Raw genomic sequence first — 25,779 nt, 5'->3', positions numbered from 1 at the left:
CTTGGATCGAATACTGTGAGTTATTGGAGCATTTCTTTGAAGCAAATGATATTGTCGATGTTGGAAAACGGAGAGCTATTTTGCTAACTTCGGTGGGAAGTCTAACATATAGTTTACTGAGAAACTTATGCAGTCCTGCAAAGCCTGGAGATAAATCATTTACTGAATTAGTGGACTTGCTAAAGGAACATTTCAATCCCAGACCGAGTGAGATTATACAACGTTTCAAATTTAATTCATGGAACAGGATACCGGGAGAAACTGTGTTGGATTATGTAGCGGTGTTGAGAAAACTGGCACATGATTGCAATTACGGGAACAGCTTGAAAGACATGCTGAGAGATAGGCTGGTTTGCGGAATAATGGATGCTCGAATGCAGAGGAGATTATTGTCCGAGACGGGGCTCACGTATGAAAAAGCGTTGGAACTTGCTCAATTAATAGAGACAGCGAACTGAGATGTAAAAGAAATCCAAGATTGCGACTGGTCTACTACAAAGCAAGTTGCAGGTCAGACGCTGGTGCACAAGTTAAATATGAGTCGTACATCACAACGTGAGCATTTAAAGGCATGTTATAGATGCAATGGAGATCATCTGGCAAGGGAATGCAGGTTTCTGGAGGAAAAGTGCCACAAGTGTGGGAAAAAAGGACATATCAAACGTGCATGTAGAGCAAAAGCTACCCTGGAGGTATACAAACCTAAAGGGGGAGAAAAGCAAAACCTAGTAAGAGAAGTGAAAAAACAGGGAGCTCATCACATCAGTGGAGAAGCTGAGGAAGAAGACGACATGTTCATAATGCATAGTATGGTAGAGGACATTCCAAAAGTGGATCCTATCACTTTGCAACTGATAGTAAATGACACTATCAACTTTGAGGTGGATACTGGATGTGGCGTATCCATAATGAACAGGGAAGAGTATTCAAAATTGTGGAACCGTGCAAAAGTTCCAGAGTTAAAGTCTTGCTCTATGAAGCTTAAAACCTATACCAGTGAACGAGTGGCAACATTGGGTACAGCTATTGTAACTGTGAAACACAGGGACACCGTGGAACAGCTACCTGTAGTTGTAGTATCAGGTTCTGGACCAAATTTGTTAGGTCGGGGCTGGATAAAAGAACTTAAATTAGATTGGGGAGCAATAAATCAAATGGAGAGAGGCAAACAGTTGTCTTTGCAAGACGTGCTGATTGAACATGAGAATGTGTTCAAGGAAGAACTTGGAACATTTAATGGCCCCCCAGCTAAGATTTATGTCGACAAGGAGGCACTGCCAAGATTTTTTAAACAACGACCTGTGCCTTATGCCATGAAACCGAAGGTAGAGGCTGAGCTTGATCGTCTTTTGAGGGAGAACATTCTGGAACCTGTAAAATGTTCAGAATGGGCAGCTCCAATTGTACCTGTTTTAAAACCAGACAATTCGGTAAGAATCTGTGGAGATTATAAAGTGACTGTAAATAGGGTATCTAAACTAGAACAGTATCCTATTCCTAAAACTGAGGATCTTTTTGCAAACCTGGTTGGAGGGAAGAAATTCACGAAGCTGGATATGAGTCATGCATACTTGCAGATTACGCTAGATGAGGAATCCAAGAAGTATGTAACCATAAACACACACAAGGGTTTGTTTACCTATAACCGCTTGCCATTTGGTGTCTCATCTAGTCCAGCTATCTTCCAGAGAACTATCGAGGGTGTACTGCAAGGGATTCCACGTGTTTCCATCTATCTGGATGATATTCTGGTGATGGGAAGAACCGACCAGGAGCATCTGAGCACTCTGAGAGAGGTACTTCAAAGATTGGATAAGGCTGGGTTACGGCTCAAGAGGAGTAAGTGCACTTTCCTGGGGAATGAGGCCGTGTTCCTGGGACACAGAGTGGACGCCACCGGGCTCCATCCGATCAAGGAGAAGGTAAAAGCACTGCAGGAGGCCCCAGATCCTACAAATGTGACTGAGTTAAGAGCTTACCTGGGACTGCTAAACTATTATAACAGGTTTTTGCCAAACTTGTCAACAGTGTTAGCACCTCTTCACAAACTACTGCGCAAGGAGACACAGTGGCAGTGGGAAGAGGAACAGAGGGTTTCATTTGAACAATCCAAGAAACTGATGCTGTCCTCGGATGTGCTGGTTCACTGCAATGTAGAGAAAGACATCATTCTCTCTTGTGACCACCTTACGGGGTGAGGGCAGTTCTTTCACACTGTATGGAAGATGGAACTGAAAGACCGATCGGGTTTATGTCTCGAACTCTGACCCCAGCGGAAAAAAACTATTCCCAGTTGGATAAAGAGGGATTAGCAGTAATGTTTGGGTTACAGAGGTTTCATAAGTACATATATGGCAGGAAATTCACCATAGGCACCGATCATAAACCTCTTCTATCTCTTTTTAATGAGATGAAAGCAGTACCACAGATGGTGTCACCCCGAATCCAGAGATGGGCAGTGACGTTGAGGGCATATGAGTATGTCATCGTTTACAAAGCGGGAAAGTACCATGGGAACGCAGATGCCTTGAGCCGTCTTCCACTACCAGGTACACCTATCCGTGCAGCTCCAAAGGACAGAGTTTTGTTGTTGGGAACTGGTCAGGTAGTACGCAGACATGTGGATCAGATACTGACCAGACAACGGGAGATCGAACTGGAGGTTCCAGAGGAAATGCGGGAGGACAAGTTGGTCCCCAGTTATCCAAATGCACTGGTGGTACCAGCCCCACGAACAGAGACAGTTACACCTGGACCCCTTAATCAAGAGGAAACCATCGTAGCAGAGTCAGATACTCTGAGTACTGCTCAGGAGCAGCAGGTGGCTCTACCACAACCAAGCAGGGACTTGACTGTAAGACGTTCAACAAGGTCTCACAAGCCACCAGAGCGATTGATCACAACCTGCTAAATTCATTCAGGACGGACTATCGTTAAAGGAGTTTCCTTATGGACTTTTAAGAATGTTGTTAAGAATTGTTGTAACTTAAGAGGGGGGGTGTAATGCTTAAGTTGTCCACCAGAGGGAGACAAATGCTAAGGGGATTATAATTACCAGTCTTAAGGTAAAATTGCATTATGGGTAGAATGACATCATAGGATCCTCCATCTTAGATTGCTCATGCAGTTGAATTGATGTGCATGTCTGTAGTTGTGAGAGCTCTGTTCTCTCCTGGTTCTGTGTAAATTAAAAGCAAAATTTTGAGTTCCTGAAGTCTCACTTATATCCCTTATTTGGACCTTAACCACCCGGTTATAACATCAGTGATAGAGGAAAGGTAACGAGTGTGGGACAGTTGGTGAATGGGGAGGTGTCGTTGAGGTTACTGGTATCGCTCATGAATAATCTGATCATGTAGAAAGGATCTGTGTACGCTGTAGCCTTCCTTCCTTTTCCACTTCCTCCTCCTCCTCCACTTCATCCCCCTTCTAGCAGCTTGTCCTGCTCTACGTGGCTTCTCTTCATTCTCAGTCGTGTTCAATTCCTAGAGGAAGCCCTACCAGGCCACTCATGTCTGGAAGCAACTTCTTTCACCACAATATTTTATATAACTAAAGAAGTACAGCAGGACCAGCCACACCACTCCCTCTAGAGTATTCAAACATTAAACAAGCACAGGAAACCTCCAAAAACACGCACAATTGCACCAGCAACCAGAATAAATATTCCAGCAACTACCTTGTAAATACTTGATGATCCCTTTAAATAGTACTGGTGGGGGGTCCTTCATTCCATTTAACATCAGAAAGAAAAGAAAGACTTGCATTTATATAGCGCTTTTCATGACCACCGGACATCCCAATGTGCTTTACAGCCAATGAAGTACTTTTTCAAAGTGCACTCACTGTTGTAATGTAGGAAACGCAGCAGCCAATTTGTGCACAGCAAGCTCCCACAGACAGCAAATGTAAGAATGACCAGATAATGTTTTAATGAATTTGATTGAGTGATAAATATTGGCCAGGACACCAGGGATAACTCCCCTGCTCTTCTTCGAAATAGTGCCATGGATCATTTACATCTACTTGAGAGTGCAGACAGGACCTCAGTTTAACATCTCATCCAAAAGACAGCACCTCCGACAGTGCCGCACTCCCTCAGTACTGCACTGGAGTGTCAGCCTAGATTTTGGTGCTCAAGTCTCTGGAGTGGGACTTCAAACCCACAACCTTCTGACTCAGAGGCGAAGGTGCTACCAACTGAGCCACTGGCTGACACATGATCGCGTTGCTGTTTGTGGGAGCTTGCTGTGCTTAAATTGGCTGTCACATTTCCTACATTACAACAGTGACTGCACATCAAAAAGTACTTAATTGACTGTAAAGCGCTTTAGGACGTCCGGTGGTTGTTAAAGGCACTATATATATTCAACTCTTTCTTTTTTTAACACTGTTCAGCTGTGCGAGGCTAAGACAGGGTGTTGGCTGGATTGAGGAGTTTCAAAATAGCAGAGGTGGCTTCAAATCAGCATTGCACTCTGATTCACATCGTCATCTCGGTACTCTACGTGCTGCCGGCGGTCGTTTGGCGTGCGCACAAACCCCTTTACCAAGATGGCATCCTACGCACTTCCCATCGGAACTGTGTGCACATCTCCGACCCCATTTGAGTCTTATGTGGAGGCATAGCAACTAAAAAGCGGGCACTACACGGCCCAATTTAGCCCCCACAGTCTATGTTATACAAATATTTAATGTTATGCTCTTGTAAAATGAACCTCTTGCCTTACTTATACTGCAGTAATTTCCTTCTCTTACACTCGCCCTTGCTGTGATCAAAAGCCTGTCAGCACAGTTTAAATTAATTCTGTCTAGATTAGCTGTTCTGTCTTTGTTCTGTATTCGAATAATGTAAAACATATCTATATTCTTACAGGAGCTGAGATACATTCAGGCCAGACTGGGAAGGGGTGACAGGTTCCCTGAACAAAATGAGTGAACCAACCAGCCTGGTTTTTCAACAATCCATCTATATTTATCACTCTTCCCTGCCCTTTTCTGGGCGGTGGTTTATAATGGCCCAGAACTTGGTGTCGGGGGCTTGCCGCGCGTGCAAGCCCCCGATGTGCGCTCACCCTGCGCGCCGACATCTGAAACCTGGCCCGCAGTGGATTTCCTGTCAGTGGCCAGGTTCTGATGTTGGCGCGCTGTGCTAACCTGACCCAGTGGCGTAGTTAGTGCGATGTGCCGGCTGGGATCAGGTGAGCACTGTTCAGCCAATCAGGGGAGGGGAAACTTCATTCATAAGTTTGAGAGTAAGAACTGTCAAACTCATGAGAAGTACTGCACCCCAAAACACTACTTAAACTTTAAATAAAATTTTAAAAAACATCCCAATCATTAAATTAAGTATAAATAAGTTTTAAAAAAAATTTAAACAATCATTTTTTTTTTGGAAAAAAATAAATTTTTAATAAAAAGGGTCTAAAACTAAACTTACCTTATTGTAGATTGTTTAAAATAATAAACCTGTGGGGAAAAAAAATTCTAAATTACACTAAAACACCACTTACCTGTAAAAATAAATACTTACGTGTGCTTTTTACAAGCGTAAAGACCGGAGGCCTTTAGACATGCGCAAATCCCCCAAAACACAGGAAATCCAAGACGCACGCGCTGCCCCCTACAGCGCACGCGCTAGCCTCTTCAACTCTCGGGTGAGAGGAGAGGAAATGCCGGTTTTCAGCGCATGCGCTGTGCATGCTGAAAACCGGCATTTCCTCCGGCCAGACGCGTGAGTACCCATTCCGTACTCACGCGTTTGGGGAGGAATTGCTGCCCCAATATTGCTGCTGGAATCAGGAAGTGAAACTGAAAGTATTTCACTTCACACTTGTAGCGATCAATAGCATGTCATTCTATAGTGGACACTAAGTGGAGCTGTGTCGAGCTGTATATCGCTGTATGTTTAAGATTACATTACCCATGAGGCACTAGGCTACCCAGAAGGCAACAGTCAAGATGGTAGCCTGCACACATGGAAGCCTTTACAGATACTGTACCTAGAGAACCAGTACTGAATAAATAACTAGCTAGAAGCTAACTGTGTTCATAATAAGAATGTCTAGTTATTAATGAACATAACAACACTGATCACCATTTTACTTGGAGCTCAGTGCAAGGTGACCAGCCCTTCGAGATGGAAGGTGAACTTTCCTGTGCTGTGTGCCATGATCTGTATAAAGACCCTGTCTTACTCGACTGTGATCACAACTTCTGCCGATCCTGTATAACCCGGTACTGGGAGAGCGCTTTCACCGCCGGCTGTCCCGTCTGTAGAAAGGAGACTTCCTCCAGGGCCCTGAGACCCAATCGCATCCTCGCCAACATCGTGGAGACTTTTGTAAAAAGTGATCAAAGTGCTAAAAGTCAGCAGGAATGCAGCCGCCACAAGGAGAAGATGAAATTATTTTGTAAAACTGACAAACAGCCCATCTGTGTCGTTTGTCAGGTTTCAAAAAATCATCAAAACCACAAGGTGCGGCCACTGGAAGAAGCTACTGCAGAGTTTAAGGTGAGACACCGTGTAAAATAAAATACAGACACAGGTAACAGAATGCTGAACAGGGAGCGTTCACAGATTCGGGTTTGAGCGTCTCTCAATACTTAAAGCTCTTTAGATAATGCGTTTATTTATTTAATTACTCAGTTCTTACACAGACTGCCATTTGTATCGCTGCTGAAGGAACCAGGGACAGGAAGTGAGAGTTTCACTTTATTCTAAACAACATTTTAATAGATCAGTGTAAATTGATCAGCCCTTGGAATGCAGAGTGAAGTCTCTTGTACAGTATGTTATCAGATCGATACCGATCCTGTCTCCGTGACAAGTGATGATCTGTGGAACGTGTCTCCTATTTATATTCTAGATGTGAAGCGTTTAATGTCGACATGAACTTGTTAAACTTCCTCCAAAGCCTCCCGAACAGCGCAAAGTTTCAGCGATCGGGTAAAACAACAGGGACCAGGAAACAGAAGCAGACCAATTACTCTCGGTATTTTCTTAAAGAACAGCACAGGCAGATTTAACAGGAAAGCACTTGAGAAGTTAAGGGGAAAGGGATAGAGTGGAGGAGAAGTAAGGTGAAATAAAACCCCTGTGTGAATTAGGTGACACAGCACACCACCAGAGACCAGATACAGCAAAGAAAACCCCAGAGAAGTAAAAGGTGAAAATAGGGATAGTGGACAGAAGGAAAATTAAAAGGGAATGTTTGAAACTTTAAAAAAGTATAACCTAAAGGGACAACAGGAGAAATAGAACAAGAAAGGGAAACAGCTGAGAAAATTATAACTAAGTGTAAGCTTTTTATTTCAACTGGCATTAAATTGACAGCAAGACCAATTCTTTTGAAACAATTTGGAATAAGTTTATTAAACACAAACTCATGCAAGTTTATTAAACACACACACTCATGCACATCAAAACAATAGCCTACTGGTATCCTATGACTCTACTCGATTACAACTCGTAAGGTAATGGGTTCGATTTACACAGACGAGTACTTCCCTGAGCTAGGCAATGCACGCGGCCTTTTTCCTTGCTTCTTGGTCTGGTCTGTAGAAGGAGAGCTTCTTGTTCTATCGCCTGGTCCGAGAGAGAGAGCCTTTGGTTCCTTGTTTTTATATCTTTTTAAAGTCCATTGTCTTCTAGTTTAAATTCTTAAGACGCCACGTTTGGGTTTTAGATTCTGGCCGTTCTTGATTGGCTTTCCTTTGAACATGTGTCTGTCTGCAGTGGCTGGTGCCATTTCTTGCTTAAGTTAATTGTTGACACCTTTTAGTGGCTCTTGAGTTTCGATGGTGAGTTTCGATGTTGTCTCTGTGGGCGGTTATCCTGTTATGCAGGTTTCCTTTGTTAAGTTTCGTGCTGTTGCCTTACCCAGGGGAGATCTATACACAAATTTATCTTTATCTTATATTAATGGTCTTGAGACCATCACACATACAAAACATATATTTTTATTCTTACATAAGATGGAGCCCATGAGGTGTGGTTATTGTGCAGTCTTCATAATGGAGAAAGGGGGATACAATACAAAGGTGAAGAGATATGAAAAGTGTCTGTTAATCAGCAGCTTAAAAAGGATTTCTGACCTTCGAGGTGCAGGAACTTACAGGGAGAGACGGCAAGAGATTTTCTGAGGCTGAGTGGATAGAATTATATTCAGTAAGTGATAAGGCCAGGATAGGATCAGACCTGGAGAGGGAACCTTCAGGGACTGTAGCGGGAGACCAGTACAATCAGCAGCAGATTCTCATCATAGAGGGAGACGTGCTGAAGGGAGCCAATGATAGGGGAATGCTGGATGGATTGAAGTTATTGAAAGAAGCAAGAAAGGTCAGAAACTCTGTGAAGATACTCGAGATTATAATTAGTGAGCAGATACCAGGCACCGCCCAGTTTAAAAATAATTCTCAGGGTGTGTGCATTGCTGGCAAGGTAGCATTAATTGACCTGAGAATATTAGAAAAGAGTATATACAAATTATATGAATGTATATTTATACACTCAGGGATATATCTGTTTATACACTGTATGGATAGATCTGTATTTATGTGTTCAACCATGAATGTTTTTCGATGCTTTGGCAACATAAGATGTACCTTGTCATGCCAATAAAGCGAATTGAATTGAATTGAATAGGTGGTGGTGGACCTTGTGAGCCTCTGTAGTCTTATTCTTTGTAGCAGTGTTTATACAACTGAGTGGCTCGGCCACTTCAAAGGCCAGTTAAGAGTGAACCACATTGGTGTGGGATTGGAGCCACATACAGGCCAGACTGAGTAAGGACCGCAATTAGATTTTTACCACAATCCGACAACTTCATGGCCACTTTTACTGGTACCAGCTTTTTAAACTGAATTCAAATTCTCAAACTGCCATAGTGAGATATTGTTAAATCTCAAGAGTTTAATAACCTTGCTTGTACAGTATAACAATTAAAAGAATACGCAGGAGACAGAGTTCAGTTAACAGCCATCTTCCAAGAGAATCTTCTCAACTAAAATGCACTCTATTTCCCATAGTGCATTGCACATCACAACTACAGTAAGCTATGTGGGACAATTCAAATACAACATTCGCAATACACAACATCTCCCCTCTTACATTAGATGTCCCAATAAAACCACAATTTTTAAAACACAATCACCTGGGAGTGAGGGTAGACTTCCTCCAACCATGGCTATACCCATGGGGATTATTCTGCCCCAGATAAAGGGTAAGCCTCTGAACTATAAGTTCAAACGTATAGGGGCCCGCCGCTCTCTGGTAGGGTACCGGCGGTCAACCTGGCTCTCCAGTTCATTGTCTCTCACAGGTGATGTCAACACAGGTGTAGGCGGCTGAGGTGCTTGTATACAGGTCTCCCTTGCTGGTGAGATGGGGGCTGAAGCGGCTGCTTCCTCAGAAGGCAAGCACTTTGCTGGGAGTGTACTATAGGCCTCCAAACAGTCAGGGGGAAATAGAGGAACAGATATGTAGGCAAATCTCAGAGAAATGTGCAAATAATAGGGTAATAATAATGGGGGATTTCAACTTCCCCAATATTAACTGGGATAGTCAAAGTGTGAAAGGCTCAGAGGGTGTAGAATTCTTAAAGTGCATCCAGGAGAGCTTTTTGAGCCAGCATGTAGAAAGTCCTACAAGAGAGGGGGCGGTACTGGACCTAATTCTAGGGAATGTGGCCGGCCAAGTGGAAAAAGTGCTAGTAGGTGAGCACTTTGGTGATAGTGACCATAATATGGTAAGATTTAAGGTGGTCATGGAAAAGGACAGGGATGGGCCGGAAATAAAGGTTCTAAATTGGGGGAAGGCCGATTTTAATAGGATAAGGCAGGATCTGGCCAAAATGGACTGGGATCAGCTACTTGTAGGAAAATCCGCATCGGAGCAATGGGAGGCTTTCAGAAGGGAGATTGAGATCATACAAGGGCAACATGTTCCCATAAATGTCAAGAGTGGTTCCAAAAACCACAGGGAACCGTGGATGTCAGGGGATATACGGGAATGGATTAGGAAAAAAAGGAGGGCTTTTGGTAGATACAAAAGGCTAAAGACGGAGGAAGCCCTAGAGGAGTACAAAAAGTGCAGGGGGATACTTAAAAAAGAAATTAGGAGATCAAGGAGGGGCCATGAAATAACACTGGCGAGCAAAATAAAGGAAAATCCGAAGATGTTTTATAAGTATATTAAGGGTAAAAGGATAACTAGGGAAAAAATAGGGCCCATTAGGGACAAAAGTGGCAATCTGTGTGTGGAGCCGGAAGATGTAGGAGGGGTTCTAAATGAATTTTTTGCATCTGTTTTCACTATGGAGAAGGACGATGTAGACATAGAAATAGGGCGGGGGGACTGTGATATGCTCGAACATATTAACATCGAGAGGGAGGAGGTATTGGCGGTTTTAGCTGGCCTAAAAATGGATAAATCCCCAGGCCCGGATGAAATGTACCCCAGGCTGCTGTGTGAGGCAAAGGAGGAGATTGCGGGGGCTCTAACACATATATTCAGGACCTCTCTGGCCACAGGGGATGTGCCAGAGGACTGGAGAACCGCTAATGTAGTACCATTATTCAAGAAGGGTAGTAGGGAAAAACCGGGGAACTACAGGCCAGTGAGCCTAACATCAGTGGTAGGAAAATTACTGGAAAAAATCCTGAGGGACAAAATTTGTCTCCACTTGGAGAGGCAAGGATTAATCAGGGATAGTCAACATGGCTTTGTCAAGGGAAGATCATGTCTGACTAATTTGATTGAATTTTTTGAGGGGGTGACTAGGTGTGTGGATGAGGGTAACGCAGTGGATGTGGTATACATGGATTTCAGTAAGGCCTTCGATAAAGTCCCGCACAGGAGACTGGTCAAGAAGGTAAGAGCCCATGGAATCCAGGGTGCCTTGGCACATTGGATACAAAACTGGCTTAGTGGCAGAAGGCAGAGGGTGATGGTCGAAGGTTGTTTTTGTGACTGGAAACCTGTGGCCAGTGGGGTACCACAGGGATCGGTGCTGGGTCCCTTGCTGTTTGTGGTCTACATTAATGACTTGGATATGAATGTAAAGGGTATGATCAGTAAATTCGCGGATGATACTAAAATTGGTAGGGTGGTAAATAGCGAGGAGGGTAGCCTCAGTCTGCAGAACGATATAGATGGGTTGGTCAGATGGGCGGAACAGTGGCAAATGGAATTTAACCCGGAAAAGTGCGAGGTGATGCACTTTGGGGGGTCTAACAAGGCAAGGGAATACACAATGAAGGGAAAGACCCTAGGCAAGACGGAGGGTCAGAGGGATCTGGGTGTGCAGGTACACAGATCCCTGAAGGCGGCGGAACAGGTGGATAAGGTGGTAAAAAAGGCATATGGGATACTTGCCTTCATTAGCCGAGGCATAGAATATAAGAGCAAGGAGGTTATGATGGAGCTGTATAAAACACTGGTTAGGCCACAGCTGGAATACTGTGTGCAGTTCTGGTCGCCACACTACAGGAAAGATGTGATCGCGTTAGAGAGGGTGCAGAGGAGGTTCACCAGGATGTTACCAGGGCTGGAGCGCTTCAGCTATGAAGAGAGACTGGGCAGATTGGGTTTGTTTTCCTTGGAGCAGAGGAGGCTGAGGGGGGACATGATTGAGGTGTACAAAATTGTGAGGGGCATAGATAGGATGGATGCTGAGGAGCTTTTCCCCTTAGTAGAGGGGTCAATAACTAGGGGGCATAGATTCAAGGTAAAGGGCGGGAGGTTTAGAGGGGATTTGAGAAAGAACTTTTTCACCCAGAGGGTGGTTGGAGTCTGGAACTCACTGCCTGAAAGGGTTGTGGAGGCAGAAACCCTCACAACATTTAAGAAGCATTTGGATGAGCATTTGAAATGCCATAGCATACAAGGCTACGGGCCAAATGCTGGAATATGGGATTAGATTAGACAGGGCTTGATGGCCGGCATGGACACGATGGGCCGAAGGGCCTCTATCCGTGCTGTATTACTCTATGACTCTATGACTAAGGTGAGCCTCTCGGTGTAGAAGGCAGATGACCCACAGCATTGCCCAATGGCAGATAAACTGCTGTTGGTGGTTCAGTGGGTGTTGCTGCATTTCATAGAAACTGATCGGTGTGTCTCTTCCAGACAATGTCCTCGGGTGTCTGTACAGTGTAGGATACTGGACCAGTCTGTGCAATGACAGTAGCAGGAACCCACTTAGGTCCACCACTGTAGTTCCGTGCCAACACATGTTCACCTGGACTGAAGACTCTGTCTTTGGAGCGTTGTTCACGTCGCTTTATCTGCTTGTCCTGCTGATACTGTACCACGTCTTTCACCTTTGGTGGCTTCAGCAGGTCGAAGTTGGTTCATAGCTCTCTTTTGAGCAGTAGAGTGGCAGGTGATGCTTTTGTGGTCGCATGTGGTGTGTTCCTGTAACTCAACAGGAAACTATTCAGGCACTGATGAAGCATTCCCTGGCCTTGCGATGCCTTTAGAGAGTGTTACATGGTCTGAACAAACTTCTCAGCTAGACCATTGGTCGCAGGGTGGTATGGTGCAGCCCTGATATGTTGTACGCCATTCACCTGCAGGAATGTAGCCATTTCTTGTGACATCCACTGTGGACCGTTGTCTGAGACAAGTTGCATCGGAGATCCAAATTGGCTGAACACCTCACCTAACTTCTCGATGGTCTTCTCAGCGGTGGTGGACCTCATTATAACAACCTCTGGCCACTTACTGTGCGCGTCAACAGCCACCAGGAGCATTCTCTCCTCGAATGGACCCCCAAAGTCTACATGAATGCGGTGCCATGCTTCCTCCGGAATGTCCCAGGGGTGAAGAGGTGCAAGCTGTGGCCACATTACAAACTCTCTGACATGAGGAACAGGTTTTAGCTTTGTCCTCAATCTGTCCATCCATACCCGGCCACCAGAAGTAGCTCCTCGCTATTTCTTTCATACGAACCATTCCACAGTGTCCGGCGTGTAGTTCCTGTAACACTGGTTTCCGTAGTGATGGTGGAATAACCACTCTCCTCCCCCACAGCAAACATCCAGACTGCACCGACAGTTCGTTTCTCCTTAAGAGATACGGTTTCAGGTTTGGGTTATTGCTGTCAAGCTTGCCCCTGACGATAATGTCCAGCACTGCAGACAACACTGGGTCCTTTCTGGTGTTTCGTCGGACCTGTGTCGAAGTAACAGGCGTGTTCATCACCTGCCTAAAATAGCAGATGTCCATGCTACGCATCTTAGGCTTGGTGACAGGCAGTGGCAACCTGGAAAGACCGTCGGCGTTGCTGTGCAGGTCAGACTTGCGATATCTAATGTCAAATGTGTGTGCAGACAACAGCAGCGCCCACCTTTGCATTCTGCTCGCAGCAAGTGACGGAATCCCTGTATGTGGCCCGAAGATGGTCGTGAGAGGGCGGTGATCTGTTAGTAGGGTGAACTGTCTCCCGTACAAATATTGGTGAAACTTGCGAACGCCAAAAACGATGCTCAGTGCTTCTCGTTCTATTTGGGCGTAGTTAGTTTCAGCTCTGTTCAAAGTCCTAGATGCGAATGCTATCGGCTTCTCCTCTCCGTTTGGCATGCTATGAGAAACGACCGCTCCCACACCATATGATGATGCATCGCAAGCTAACTGTATTGGTAATGATGGGTTAAAATGCGTCAGAGCCTCTGACTTCAGGAGCGTGTCCTTTGCTGTCATGATGCCTCCTGGCACTTGTTAGTCCATTCCCACTTCTTGTCTTTACACAGCAACCAATGCAGCGGCCTCAGCATCGAGGCTAGGTTCGGTATGAACCGTCCATAATAGTTCAGTAACCCTAGAAAAGAACGCAGCTGGCTGATATTTTCAGGTGCTGGGGCATCCACGATTGTCTTGGACGGTGCCTTGTGAAGGCCTGTGGCATCGATCACATGACCGAGGTACTCAACTGATGCCTGAAAAAAATCGCATTTATCCCTGCGAACTCTGAGTCCATAATCCCTCAGTCTCTGTAGCGTTGCGTTCAAGTTACGCAGATGGTCTTGGTTATCACACCCAGTAACTAAGATATCATCTAAGCAGCACTGGACTCCAGGCAATCCACTAAGGATCTGGTCCATAGCACGTTGGAAAAGCGCTGGAGCTGATGTAATTCTGAAAGGAAGTCGACGATACCTAAATAGGCCCTTGTGTGATAGAACGGATTCTTTTACCCTCAGTCTGGTTCAGCAATCACTGAGTCGAATACACCTGGAGAGTTTAAACGATTTATTTTCCGCGGAGTCTTACTCTGATATATCGGCACCGACTCCTGCAAGAGTCTGACGAATCCAACAGAGTAAGCAATTTCTCATACAGCGTGCTACATTTTTATCCCTGCTTTTGAGAAAGCATTAACACCTCGTACATTCTGCACCAATCCTGAGCTGTGCACGTATACATTTAATTGGATTTCCTGGTCTGGCAGTTCGAAATATACAAGTCACATTTTATTGAATGGGTTACAGCTAAGTAAACATCCTGGTAATGTGTTCATGATCACCTAAACATTATGGTAATGCGTTTGCAATCACCTAATGTCTGTATAGTTTCTGCCCGCCGCCCTACATTGTTTCTATCAGCAAGGGGTAACACCATGGGCGCCAGCCTCGTTAACAAAGATCAGGTATCAGGTTAGCCCTTTTTACTTCTCTGCTGCTTTTACAGTTTCTGGTTTCTTTTTCTTGAAATGATATTCTCATTCCCTCCTTTTATCATTCTATGATAACCAACCGTTATTCGGTTACGTCTATTCTATTTAGTCGATCAAATTCTTCATTATCATCGTACTTTACTTCCTTCATTTCACATTCACTGGCCTGTCTTACTACTAACATCCTCGGGCCACCTATTTTCTCCAAAGCTAGCTGCATTCTTCCCAACACACATTTCATGATTGCTAGTCCAACGAAAATACAAACGATGGCAGCTACTGAGTACATAGCCATATTTATCAACCAGTCATACCATCCTCCAAATCCCCAGTTTCCCCAGTTACTTGCTTCCTTCATATTATCCATTTGTTCCCTTATCTTAGTGATAAAGCGGGTGATGTTCTCTGTCTGGTCTCGGACTCCCATAAGGCATTTACCTTTTACTATTGCACAGACACCACCTTCTCGGGCCAGCAGGTAGTCTAGGGCATATCTGTTCTGCATAGTGAATAACCTGAGTTCCGACAATTCTTTAGTGACTGCGTCGAGGGCCCCCATGGTAGCATTACCCAGGATGGTGAGACCACAGATAAGGTAGTTCCGGTTATTAGCGGCCAAATAGGCTCCAGTATAGCCTATAGAGAACAGGCCAGCAAATCCATATCCTACAGAGGTTCCATGTCATCCTAGGGATTCAGGATCTTTCCATTTGGAGCAAAACTCTTTCGAGGCTGCCCTGGCTACTATTTTTCGGTGGGATGTCCATTGGGAGGGGCAAGGTACTGTGGTAGGGGTTAGAGTAGCGATGGCTACAGTCTGGGAGGCGGTACCTATTACCATGAAATTAGTGGCTTTTCCTTGGCCCAAGAAAAAGTAGCCTGGTTTGGTATATATCACGGATATGTGTTTCCGCCTTGTGCTTAAATGGCTCGGGGGAAGGAAATAGTCCAGGCCTTGGATCTCAAGGGTATCAGCAGGCTGGGTACTAGCTATTTCTACTAGCATAAAGGTTTCCCCCCCACCTTCAGAGTTGTTCCATTCCCTTCTCCACATAAAACTTGCACTCCTTCGGTTACTGAAACACATACGGATTGCTCACATGTGCAGCTACCGGTGTCAGGTCCTATCGTACATTGATGGTGGAGGCAGCGTGTCACCAAGCAGGTGTAGTTCTGTTTAACCCATACTGACCTACAACCATAGCCCGTCCCATTCCAACAATTCTCGTAACCACCAGGGTTCCTGCTTAGTCTCAGGCAATTGGCGGGCGGGGTTAAGGTATAGGGTATTGTTATATTGGTTGTGGGAGGGGGGAGGTGAGCATCTAAAAGAAAGTCCGGGGGAACAATAACCGGGGTTGGGGAAACATCCCCTCCACAGAGGTCAGGGGCGGATAACAAACAATTGACTCTGGTGAGTATAGGGCTGCGTGAGTCTGGAGGAATAGGTTGCCCGTTGGGGTTTCTTTAGGGAAAATGTGTTGGAGATCTCGTTTACGTTTCTTGGTGAGGATACCTTCTAACCTAAAATAGTCAAAGCTGCTCATAATAGAGGGCAACTTCAGACAACGATTCTGTCCTTTGGTGTCTGTAGTTATACTGCATGGTCCTGCAGTAACAGACTTGGTCGCCTGGCGTCGGCAAACGTAATCAAATTTGCACTCAGTCCAATAGCATGGCAATGTTCCTCTGTGTTCGTTTCTCAGCACTAGCGAGCGGTGGGGCTGTCTAATAAGCCCACTGTAGGTGTCCAAGTTGATCACGTTCCATTTCCCGAACCCGCCTGGGTTATCATCATTGCACCGAAGCATGTCTCCTTGGCATAGATGGTGTATCCGCTTGGGTTGGTTCCGCTGGCATGTCCTTCTTCTGGGCTGTTGAGTTATTCCAGGGGTGAGCAGGACACTGATGGAGAGGATCCACAGGGGCGTCTGCATGGTCAGTCGGCGCGGCACGTCTGTTTTAGGGAGAGATTTCTTGGAAGCAAGGGAGGTTAGCATTCTTTAAGTTTTAGGCATAGCATTACTGACAATTTTACAGTGGTGGAGGTGGACCCAAGCACTCTTTCCCTCTACTTTGGCAGCAGTTGGGGTGGTGAGTAGGACTTGATAGGGTCCTTCCCAACAAGGTTCCAGTCCTTTTTCGCGTCCAATTCCTGATCAATACATACGTTCCGGGCTCGATTTTGGACGGACTGACTATAGGGGGGAGGTCGATGTAGGCAGCGCGTACCCGGGAGTGCAGACTTTTCAATGCCCTGGTTAACGACAAAATATAGTTAGTCATTTCTGCCGTCATGTGGTGAAAGTGGACAGTCTTTGGGACTTCCTGGCTCCACGGGGTTTTGAGAGGTCTGCCATATATGATTTCAGCAGGGCTTAACCTTGCTGCACCAGCCGGGGTAGTACGTATTTGGAACAAGGCCACGGGGAGTAATTTGAGCCATGTAGTTCCCGTCTCGGCCTGTAATTTGGCAAGTTTATTTTTCAAGGTCTGATTAGCCCGCTCGACCAGTCCGGCGGCCTGTGGCCTGTAAGCACAATGTAGCTGCTGTTGGATGCCCATTTGAGCGCAGAATTCCTTGGTTACCTGACCCACGAAGTGAGGGCCGTTGTCTGAACTTAATCGGTTTGGAATTCCGTACCTGGGAATAATTTCTCTCATTAAAACTTTTACAACAGTGGAGGCTTTGTTATCCGTAGTCGGGTAGGCCTCAATCCACTTACTAAATACATCAACAATAACCAGTACATATTTATAACACTGACACCTTTCTAACTCAATGTAGTCCATCTGGAGGGTCTCAAAGGGACCCGTGGGTAACGGCGTCTCACCCATTTCACAAGGTATGCCTTTTCCCGGGTTATGCTGCTGACAAATGAGGCAGCGGCTGCTAATACCTTGAGCCAGAGCTTGTAATCTAGGATGCCACCATGTAGCTAATAACGTGCCACTAGTTGCTCTGGCACCACAATGAGTTGCAAAGTGCATACATTCAATAACCCATAATGCTAGCTCATCTGACATACAAGTTTGCTCGGCAGGGGTGACACACAATCATATGTACAACCGAGCTGTTTCCACAGTCCCTTATCACAGTCAGGAGCGTCCTCCTGTAACTTAATGACGTCTTGGATGGTTGGCATTTTTTATTTGAGCTTTTAGTCTGGCTCATCATTCTAGGCACAACCACTCGTTCCTGGGACGCTTCCCTAGCTTCCTGGTCTGCGCATCTATTCCCTATATCTACAGGGGTTTGTCCTGCTGTGTGCGCGGAGCACTTTATCACGGAGATCTGTTTTGGTAGCATGAGGGCTTGTAGCAAATCAGATACTAATTTCTGATGGGATATCTGTGTTCCTGCAGAGATTAGGAACCCTCTGTTTTTCCATAATTGTCCGAAATCATGAACCACTCCGAAGGCATATCTCGAGTCTGTATAAACATTAACCTTTAAGTCCTTCCCTAAGATACAAGCTCGTATTAATGCGAACAGTTCTGCTTGTTGGGCGGAATACGGAAACTCAAAGGCAGCAGACTCAAGTGTTACCGTCCTGATTTATGATTGCATATCCAGAAAGTCTTTTCCCAAGGGGACTGACTGACGCACTTCCATCTACATACATGGTTGTGTCAGGACTCTGCATTGGGGCATCAGATAGATCCTCCCTGATGGAGGTATCTTCCTTGATTAAAAATAGACAATCCTGTCCGGGGTCTGTTTGTTCGAGGGGTGGTTCTGTGAGAAAACATGCTGGGTTGATAGTACAGGTAGACTATCCTTTATCCGAAAACCTCGGGACCAGCCGAGTTTCGGATAAAGGAGAATTTCGGATTTCGGAAGGTGGGTCGGCGGGGGTCCGCGGGGGGGTCGGCGGGGGGTCGTGCGCACGACTTACGCTGACGCTCAGCGTAAGTCGGTCGGGGCCGGCGGGGTACGCGGGGGGGCGGTCGGCGGTTGTCGGGGCTGGCGGGGTCCGCGGGGGGGTCGGCGGTTGTCGGGGCTGGCGGGGTCGGCGGTTGTCGGGGCCGGCGGGGTCCGCGGGGGGGTCGGCGGCTGGCGGGGGCCGCGGGGGGGGTCCGCGGTTGTCGGGGCTGGCGGGGTCGGCGGTTGTCGGGGCTGGCGGGGTCCGCGGGGGGGTCGGCGGTTGTCGGGGCTGGCGGGGTCCGCGGGGGGGTCGGCGGCTGGCGGGGTCCGCGGGGGGGTCGGCGGTTGTCGGGGCTGGCGGGGTCGGCGGTTGTTGGGGCTGGCGGGGTCCGCGGGGGGGTCGGCGGTTGTCGGGGCTGGGGGGGTCGGCGGTTGTCGGGGCCGGCGGGGTCCGCGGGGGGGTCGGCGGTTGTCGGGGCTGGCGGGGGGGTCGGCGGGGGGTCGTGCGCACGACTTACCTTTATCCTAACTTCCGCAACCGGAACCCTCTAAAAACCTTCGGTTTTTTCGTTCAGCGTAAGTCGTACGCACGACTTACGCTGAACGAAAAAACCTTCGGTTTTTAGAGGGTTTCGGTTTTCGGAAGTCCAGATAAAGGGTAGTCTACCTGTAGTACAATGCTTAAATTGCAGTTTAGGATTATTCAACAGGTATATCTCGTTTCTTGGTAGAACAGGATAGTTCGACCGCCTGACAGGGCCTGCTCCTGCCGGTCATCTGGGTTAGCTTGTTCAACTGCCTGTTTTACCATGGGTCCCAGATCTTTCGCACGGTAGGGGGAGTTTACTTCCCGGGTGATGTGTGGGGCTACGGTTAGGGGTTGCTTCCACAATTCCGAGGGAACCTCAACATATTCTGCTTTTCCCCTCCGGCCCTGTAACTATGGCTCGGAGAACAACATCCCACTCAGTCCCTTCATAAGCTTGGTAAAAATTCTCCAACTCCTTATCTTTTCCACTTCGATCATAAGCTAGGGTTACATGAGATGGGGGTTCATCCTTTAAGTCCAGAGTCCACCATTGTGGGGTGATGGAGACGTAACATTGTCTTTTAGGGGCCCATGGTTTCACAGTTATTCCTTCGTTCCCACACTCGAGTCTTAACTGAAATGCACATAACAGGTCTCTGGCCATGAGATTGCAATCCAGCCCATCTGTGATTACGAATTGGTGTTTTATGGACTCATTTCGAAATGTTACTTCAACTGGCCCTGATATTGGGTACTGGCACACTTGTCCTTGGAATCCGGACAGGCTTTGTGTTTCCCCGGATTTAGGGAGATTGAGCTCTGATCGGACAGATGACATAGCAGCTCCGGTGTCTACCAGAAACGTATGCCGGCTCCCTTCAATCAGCAGTGATAGAACGGGCTCCTCGTCCGACTGGAACCCGTTCACCACGAGGTTGGCTAGTCAGTACTAGGGAAACGGATTATTCTGGGAGAAGTCTGTATATCTTCCTCGTCCCCGATTTCCCTGCCAACCTCCCCGTTGTCCCTGCATATGGCCCCCTCTTCCTTGTCTTCGGGAGGGACATTCCCTGCTCCAGTGGCCTTGCTGGCCACAGTTGAAACAGGTATCTGACCCTGCTTGCCTCCCTCCTCTTCCTCTATTGCCAAAATTTTGTCTTGGGGGAGCGTAGGGTGGGCCATAACTAGGGGCGGTCGGTCCGTTGGGGTGGCTGATATATCTGTACCCCTGTCCATCAACCCACCCTGGGACACATTGCTGGGGTTCCATCTGATATCCCATCACATCTTGGGTGGGCTTTGGCTCTTCCTTTTTCATCACATACTCAGTCTTGACTTTGACCTGGGGCTGACTCTCCTGGCTCTTATTTTTTTTCCAATAATATTTCACTGCCCTGGCCATCTGGCTGGGACTATTCTCTGACCAGTCCATATTGTTCGTCTTAATTGCTTCAGACACCGAGGTTGGTAGACAATTTATCAGAATAGCACAGTATTGTGGCGAGTTTGCTCCGTTCTGGTAATTAGCATCTCCTGACTGACTCCGATACACCTCAGAGAATCTCTCTAGAAATTCCTCTGCTCCCTCGCCCTTTTGTGGTTTAGTATCCAACACCTTGGATATATCAATGGGCTTCTGCAGGGTAGTGGTTAGGGCAGTGAGTATGGCACGTTCACGAGCATCACCCTGTGCATATTGAACCTCTAATGCGGCATGGTTCGCAGAGCCTAGGTTAATCAAGAACCTTGCATGTTCGGCGGGAGTCAAGATCTGCTGTACTAAAGCCCATAAGTTTCTTGATTCAGCATTATAGACGAGTATAGTAGTCCGGAGGATATCTACAAACAAGGTGGGGGATTTCTTCCTATCTGGCATCCCGGTTAAGATAGCCATTATCTCGTTAGGTTTCCAGGGGTAGAAGATACCTATGGTCCGGGGGTTACCGGCAGCCACTGGATTATTCGCGTTAAAGGCAGGGTTAGGCATTTGTCTCACCGGCAACTGTCGGGGTATCGGTTTATGTCTGGCGGGTCTCTCGGTATCGGATTCTGATTCCAGGGATGACCAGTCGTCTCCCGAATCTCCCTCGTCAGTATCACTATAGTCTGGAGCCTCTAGGGAACTCTGTTCCTGACTGTTTGATTTCTTACTCAGCACCATCTGTCTCTTTCTTCTTCGTCTGCGCGTCCCTACTGGACTATCTAAAGGTGGGGGAAGTGGGTTTCTCCTTCCCTTGTGTCGGGTACGGAAAGCTACGGGGCCAGTATACTGGGGACCCGGTGGTTGGTTTCCCATCTGGACCGGCGGGGGACTGTTCATCTGCACCGTGACTGACGGCGGCGGGGAAACGACACTGGCAGATACTTGAGGTGTCGGCGCGGGGGTTTGTGCAGTTGGTACGGGTGGTGCCACCGGGGGATAAATGTTAACGTACGGGGGGGGGAGCGCGGGGAACAACATGAGCCCTGTGATTCCATTCGTCCAAATCATCATCACCATCTCCCTCTGTCAAGGCAAGGCCAACCATTGGATTACGTAATCCACTCTTATCAGCCTTTCCAGGCTCGCTCATGGTCTTTTCAGACTCTTGTTTTGAGCGTTTCTCATGAGCACATTCCTTTTTCAGCACCTCTACTGGTTTGACTATCCCTTTTTCGGTAAGTCCTATTCCTAATTTTAGGGCATTATCCTGCCAACTTGCTAATAGGGAAATTTCTTTCAGTTCCTGACAGTACTGTCTCCATAGGGCAATTAGTTCTTTGGCAGTGGTGCCCCTGTTACTTTTCCAGATTAGTTCTTGAGCCTTTTTAGCGGCATCTCGATTCTTAGTTCCTCCTAGTGGCCATTGATCACTTCCTAATTTCTTATTTAATCCTCCTGACAACTGTCTGAGTTGCTTCGCTTTGTCAGGATGTTGTTCACAAAGGGTCTGTAAGGCGCTACCCGATTCAGTCGTGGTATCTAAACAATTGCCCATCTTACTCCCCTTGTGAACTTTACACAGTCGCGTTTTAAACTTGTTCAGAGCCTAGGCAGGCCAAGTGATATACAAGGTCGACGCTTTACCTGACACAAGTACTTATTACTAAGTTTACACAGTTCCTAGTTATTCCCTCAGTACGTATACTGACCCTCAGTGATATCCGATCACTGACCCTCAGTGATATCCGATCACTGACCTAATACCTATCTCTTCCCGCATTCGCCAGACTGACCTGGATCTCGGCGGGACACCACACGGGAGTTAGCGATTGGCCGACTCGTCGTCAGACTGGCGGAATCGGAGGAAAACCGAGGCAGTACAAAAATTACTCACATTGGGGGCCCATTTCCTCCCTCCACGTCCGAGACGATTCAGCTCCTAGTTCGCGAACTCTCGGTGACTGTCCGTTGAGATCCCACTTCTGACACCAAATGATAGAACGGATTCTTTTACCCTCAGTCTGGTTCAGCAATCACTGAGTCGAATACACCTGGAGAGTTTAAACGATTTATTTTCCGCGGAGTCTTACTCTGATATATCGGCACCGACTCCTGCAAGAGTCTGACGAATCCAACAGAGTAAGCAATTTCTCATACAGCGTGCTACATTTTTATCCCTGCTTTTGAGAAAGCATTAACACCTCGTACATTCTGCACCAATCCTGAGCTGTGCACGTATACATTTAATTGGATTTCCTGGTCTGGCAGTTCGAAATATACAAGTCACATTTTACTGAATGGGTTACAGCTAAGTAAACATCCTGGTAATGTGTTCATGATCACCTAAACATTATGGTAATGCATTTGCAATCACCTAATGTCTGTACAGTTTCTGCCCACCGCCCTACATTGTTCCTATCAGCAAGGGGTAACATCATGGGCGCCTGCCTCGTTAACAATTAAAGATCAGGTATCAGGTTAGCCCTTTTTACTTCTCTGCTGCTTTTACAGTTTCTGGTTTCTTTTTCTTGAAATGATATTCTCATGTGCATCACAATAGTCAGCATTTCTCGTGACTGTTCATCCACATGCATTTGCAGGTAGGCTTGACAGAGGTCGATTGTGCTAAACTTCTGGCCCCCAGCAAGTCCCGCAAACAAATCATCAATATGGGGAAGCGGATATTGCTCCACTGACAATACAGGGTTAACAGTTACTTTAAAATCTCCACATATCCTAACTCCACCCTGTTGTGTCTGTGTGTTGATAGAGACACTGAAGACAGGAGTTGGTTTGATAGGTGTTTACTAAACAAAGTCTGGAGGGGAAACTAACGGATATAACACAATACTCAGGCTTATATAGCCGAGTGGCCATTACCGGCATTACAGTACACATGGGGCTCTTAAAGGCACATACACTACAATTCCTCCCCTTTTAGCTAACCAGTACATAATATTTTAAGTAATTATTAATTATATGTTACAAGAAAAATAATCTATACATTGCTGCAGTTAATTAATTATAAATCAGTCTCTGGAGGCTTCCTGACTCGGTCCGGATAACGCCTCGGTGGTGTAGTTTCTGGTGGTGTAGTAGGTTCTTTTGGCAAGGCTGATTCGGCTTGAATGCCAGTGTCGGGTTCATCGGGTTCCAGTATCACTAGATCGGAGGTAGATATGGGTATCTCTACTTCATCGTTAGGCGTATAAAGTTGTGGTGTAGGTTGTCCCTTTTCGGATGACTCTATGATTTGGTCAGCATGGCGCCTTATTATGCTTTCTCCGATGTCCACGGTATACATCAGCGGTCCTAGTCGTGTGCAGATAGTTCCAGGCTGCCATTTCTCGGTACGGTAGTCCCGGGCCAAAACTTGTTGACCTATCTGGAAGGTTCTAGTTGGCCTTTCATTCATGCCTTGAAATTGCCGGTTCTCCACGTCCCTTCTGATGTTGGGCTTGATCAAATCCAGCCGGCATCTTAGGCTTCTATTGAAGAACATCATGGCGGGAGTTTGGTTTGTAACCATATGTGTTGCATTCCTGCATGCGAACAAGAAGTTATCCACCTTGTGCTGAAGTTTTATGTCTTCATTACCCATGGCCTTTATGGCCTTCTTGAAGGTCTGGACAAACCTTTCAGCCAATCCATTGGTGGCGGGATGGTATGGGGCGGACGTGCAGTGCTTAACCCCATTGTTTTTTAAGAACTTCCTGAATTCTTCGGACACAAATTGCGGTCCATTATCAGAACAGATCTGTTCCGGCAGCCCATTCCTGGCAAATATGGTCCTTAATACTGTGATGGTTTTTTCCGTGGTGGTGGAGGACCTGTAAGATTCGAAAATTTTCAGCAAAAATCACGCAAGAAAACTGGATAAAATAAGACTGTTTATTGACCAAAGTAAGCTTGCACAGAAAAACCTTTGATAAAAGGGCATACAAAATGGCCGCCAGGCCCCGTGATCAGTTTCTGAACCAGTTTATTTCTGTTACTGCAAGCTAGACAGGCTTGTGGATTGAAGACAGTAAACCCGCGAAAGCCAGTATCTGGGAACCGAAACTCAGAGCAACAGCATACATATTCAATGGATTATAAGTACAGGATGGGGCCCATCAAGATATGGGCGGACAATGTAAAAACACTTATACCCATTTATTGTACAAAGGAAAAGCCGTTTAGCAGCCATCAAGGAAAATGTCCGGACCGATCAATATGCGAACCGAGCCGCGGTGACAATGCAAAGGACATTAACAGACATTATCGGCCAGGAAGGCCAGTTCAAGTTATCACCGGCTCCGTTACAAGACAAAGCGCCCCTGCAGAGATCTCTGCCCGCCAAAATTAATACAAAGACAGGACTATGATTTGGCGGGAGATAAGACTGTCCCAAAAGAGTATAACTATGGATTGAAAGTCCATCTAAGTTACTTCTTCACTGCTACGGCTTCTTGTTGGGCGACTTCAGGCTTCCATTTCTTCAAGAACTTTCTTCTACGAGGAACGAACGAAGGGCGGACGGTGCCCGGATCGGCGCCTCTTCCACTTCGGCAGATCGATGAAAACGTTTTCGTTTTTTTAAAGACGGACGGTTTCGGAAAAAGGACAACGTGGCCGGTGTTCAGCCAAACAAGGCTCGGCCACGACGAGAAGACGACAAGGGTGGCCCGGGTACTGGGGTCGGGAGATCATCGACGACCCAGGCCGACGGAGAAGAAACCCTCTGGAGAACCGGCGATCGATGCCACAAGATTCTCCCATGTGCATAACCTGCATCTAGGTCTACTCCACGAACAAAAATCCACGACAGGCCTAGTGGATCTCAACCTTGACGAGCGCTCATCGAGGCTGGGTCTACCCCACCGCCTCGAGGGAGGAGAGAATATCGACTGCGCCAGAAGCTTCCAATCCACGTGACGACGGGAAACGGTGCCAAAAAGGCTGCGAACCCCCTTTCGCGATTTCGAGAGTGGTGAGCATGATCCCAAGTTCCCCAGGTCGAAACTTAGTTTAGGTATAGGGGAGGGAGTTAAGGGAAATCGTAATGTGTTTCCCCTTTTACGATGTGCCGTGTGTTCCCCATTTCCATAGAGTCAAGTTCATAAATTTGTGCATGATTGTAGTTACTTTAATCTGTGCCTATGACATGTATTTTGTAATGCTTCAAACTGTTCAAAAATAAAAGCATCCATTTCGTGCTATTCAGCCTGGTCTATTGAGTCCTCTTCTCTGCACTACTGTTCTCTGCATCTAAGTCCAAGGTCTAGAACCGTAGGGGGGG

General features: G+C 46.7%; 2 protein-coding genes across 2 annotated transcripts in view; one reads left to right on the top strand and one right to left on the bottom strand.

The window, feature by feature from the left end:
- Positions 1–25,779, bottom strand: part of LOC147096194 (E3 ubiquitin-protein ligase TRIM39-like) — a 546,064-nt gene that overhangs the window by 431,987 nt on the left and 88,298 nt on the right. The window lies entirely within an intron of this gene.
- LOC147096195 (zinc-binding protein A33-like) overlaps positions 5,962–25,779 on the top strand; it is a 75,903-nt gene continuing 56,085 nt past the window's right edge. The window contains exon 1 of the mRNA XM_085975065.1: positions 5,962–6,514. Within this exon, the coding sequence (XP_085831191.1) occupies positions 6,140–6,514 (375 nt within the window). The 5' untranslated portion in view covers positions 5,962–6,139. The remainder of the gene's footprint in view (positions 6,515–25,779) is intronic.

This window comes from Somniosus microcephalus, unplaced genomic scaffold, assembly GCF_052327205.1.
Source record: "Somniosus microcephalus isolate GS21.2 unplaced genomic scaffold, FLI_Smic_1.0 unresolved_chr1, whole genome shotgun sequence".
NCBI lineage: Eukaryota > Metazoa > Chordata > Chondrichthyes > Squaliformes > Somniosidae > Somniosus > Somniosus microcephalus.
Note: the sequence above shows the minus strand (reverse complement) of the source record. Positions and strands in the feature narration are given on the sequence as shown.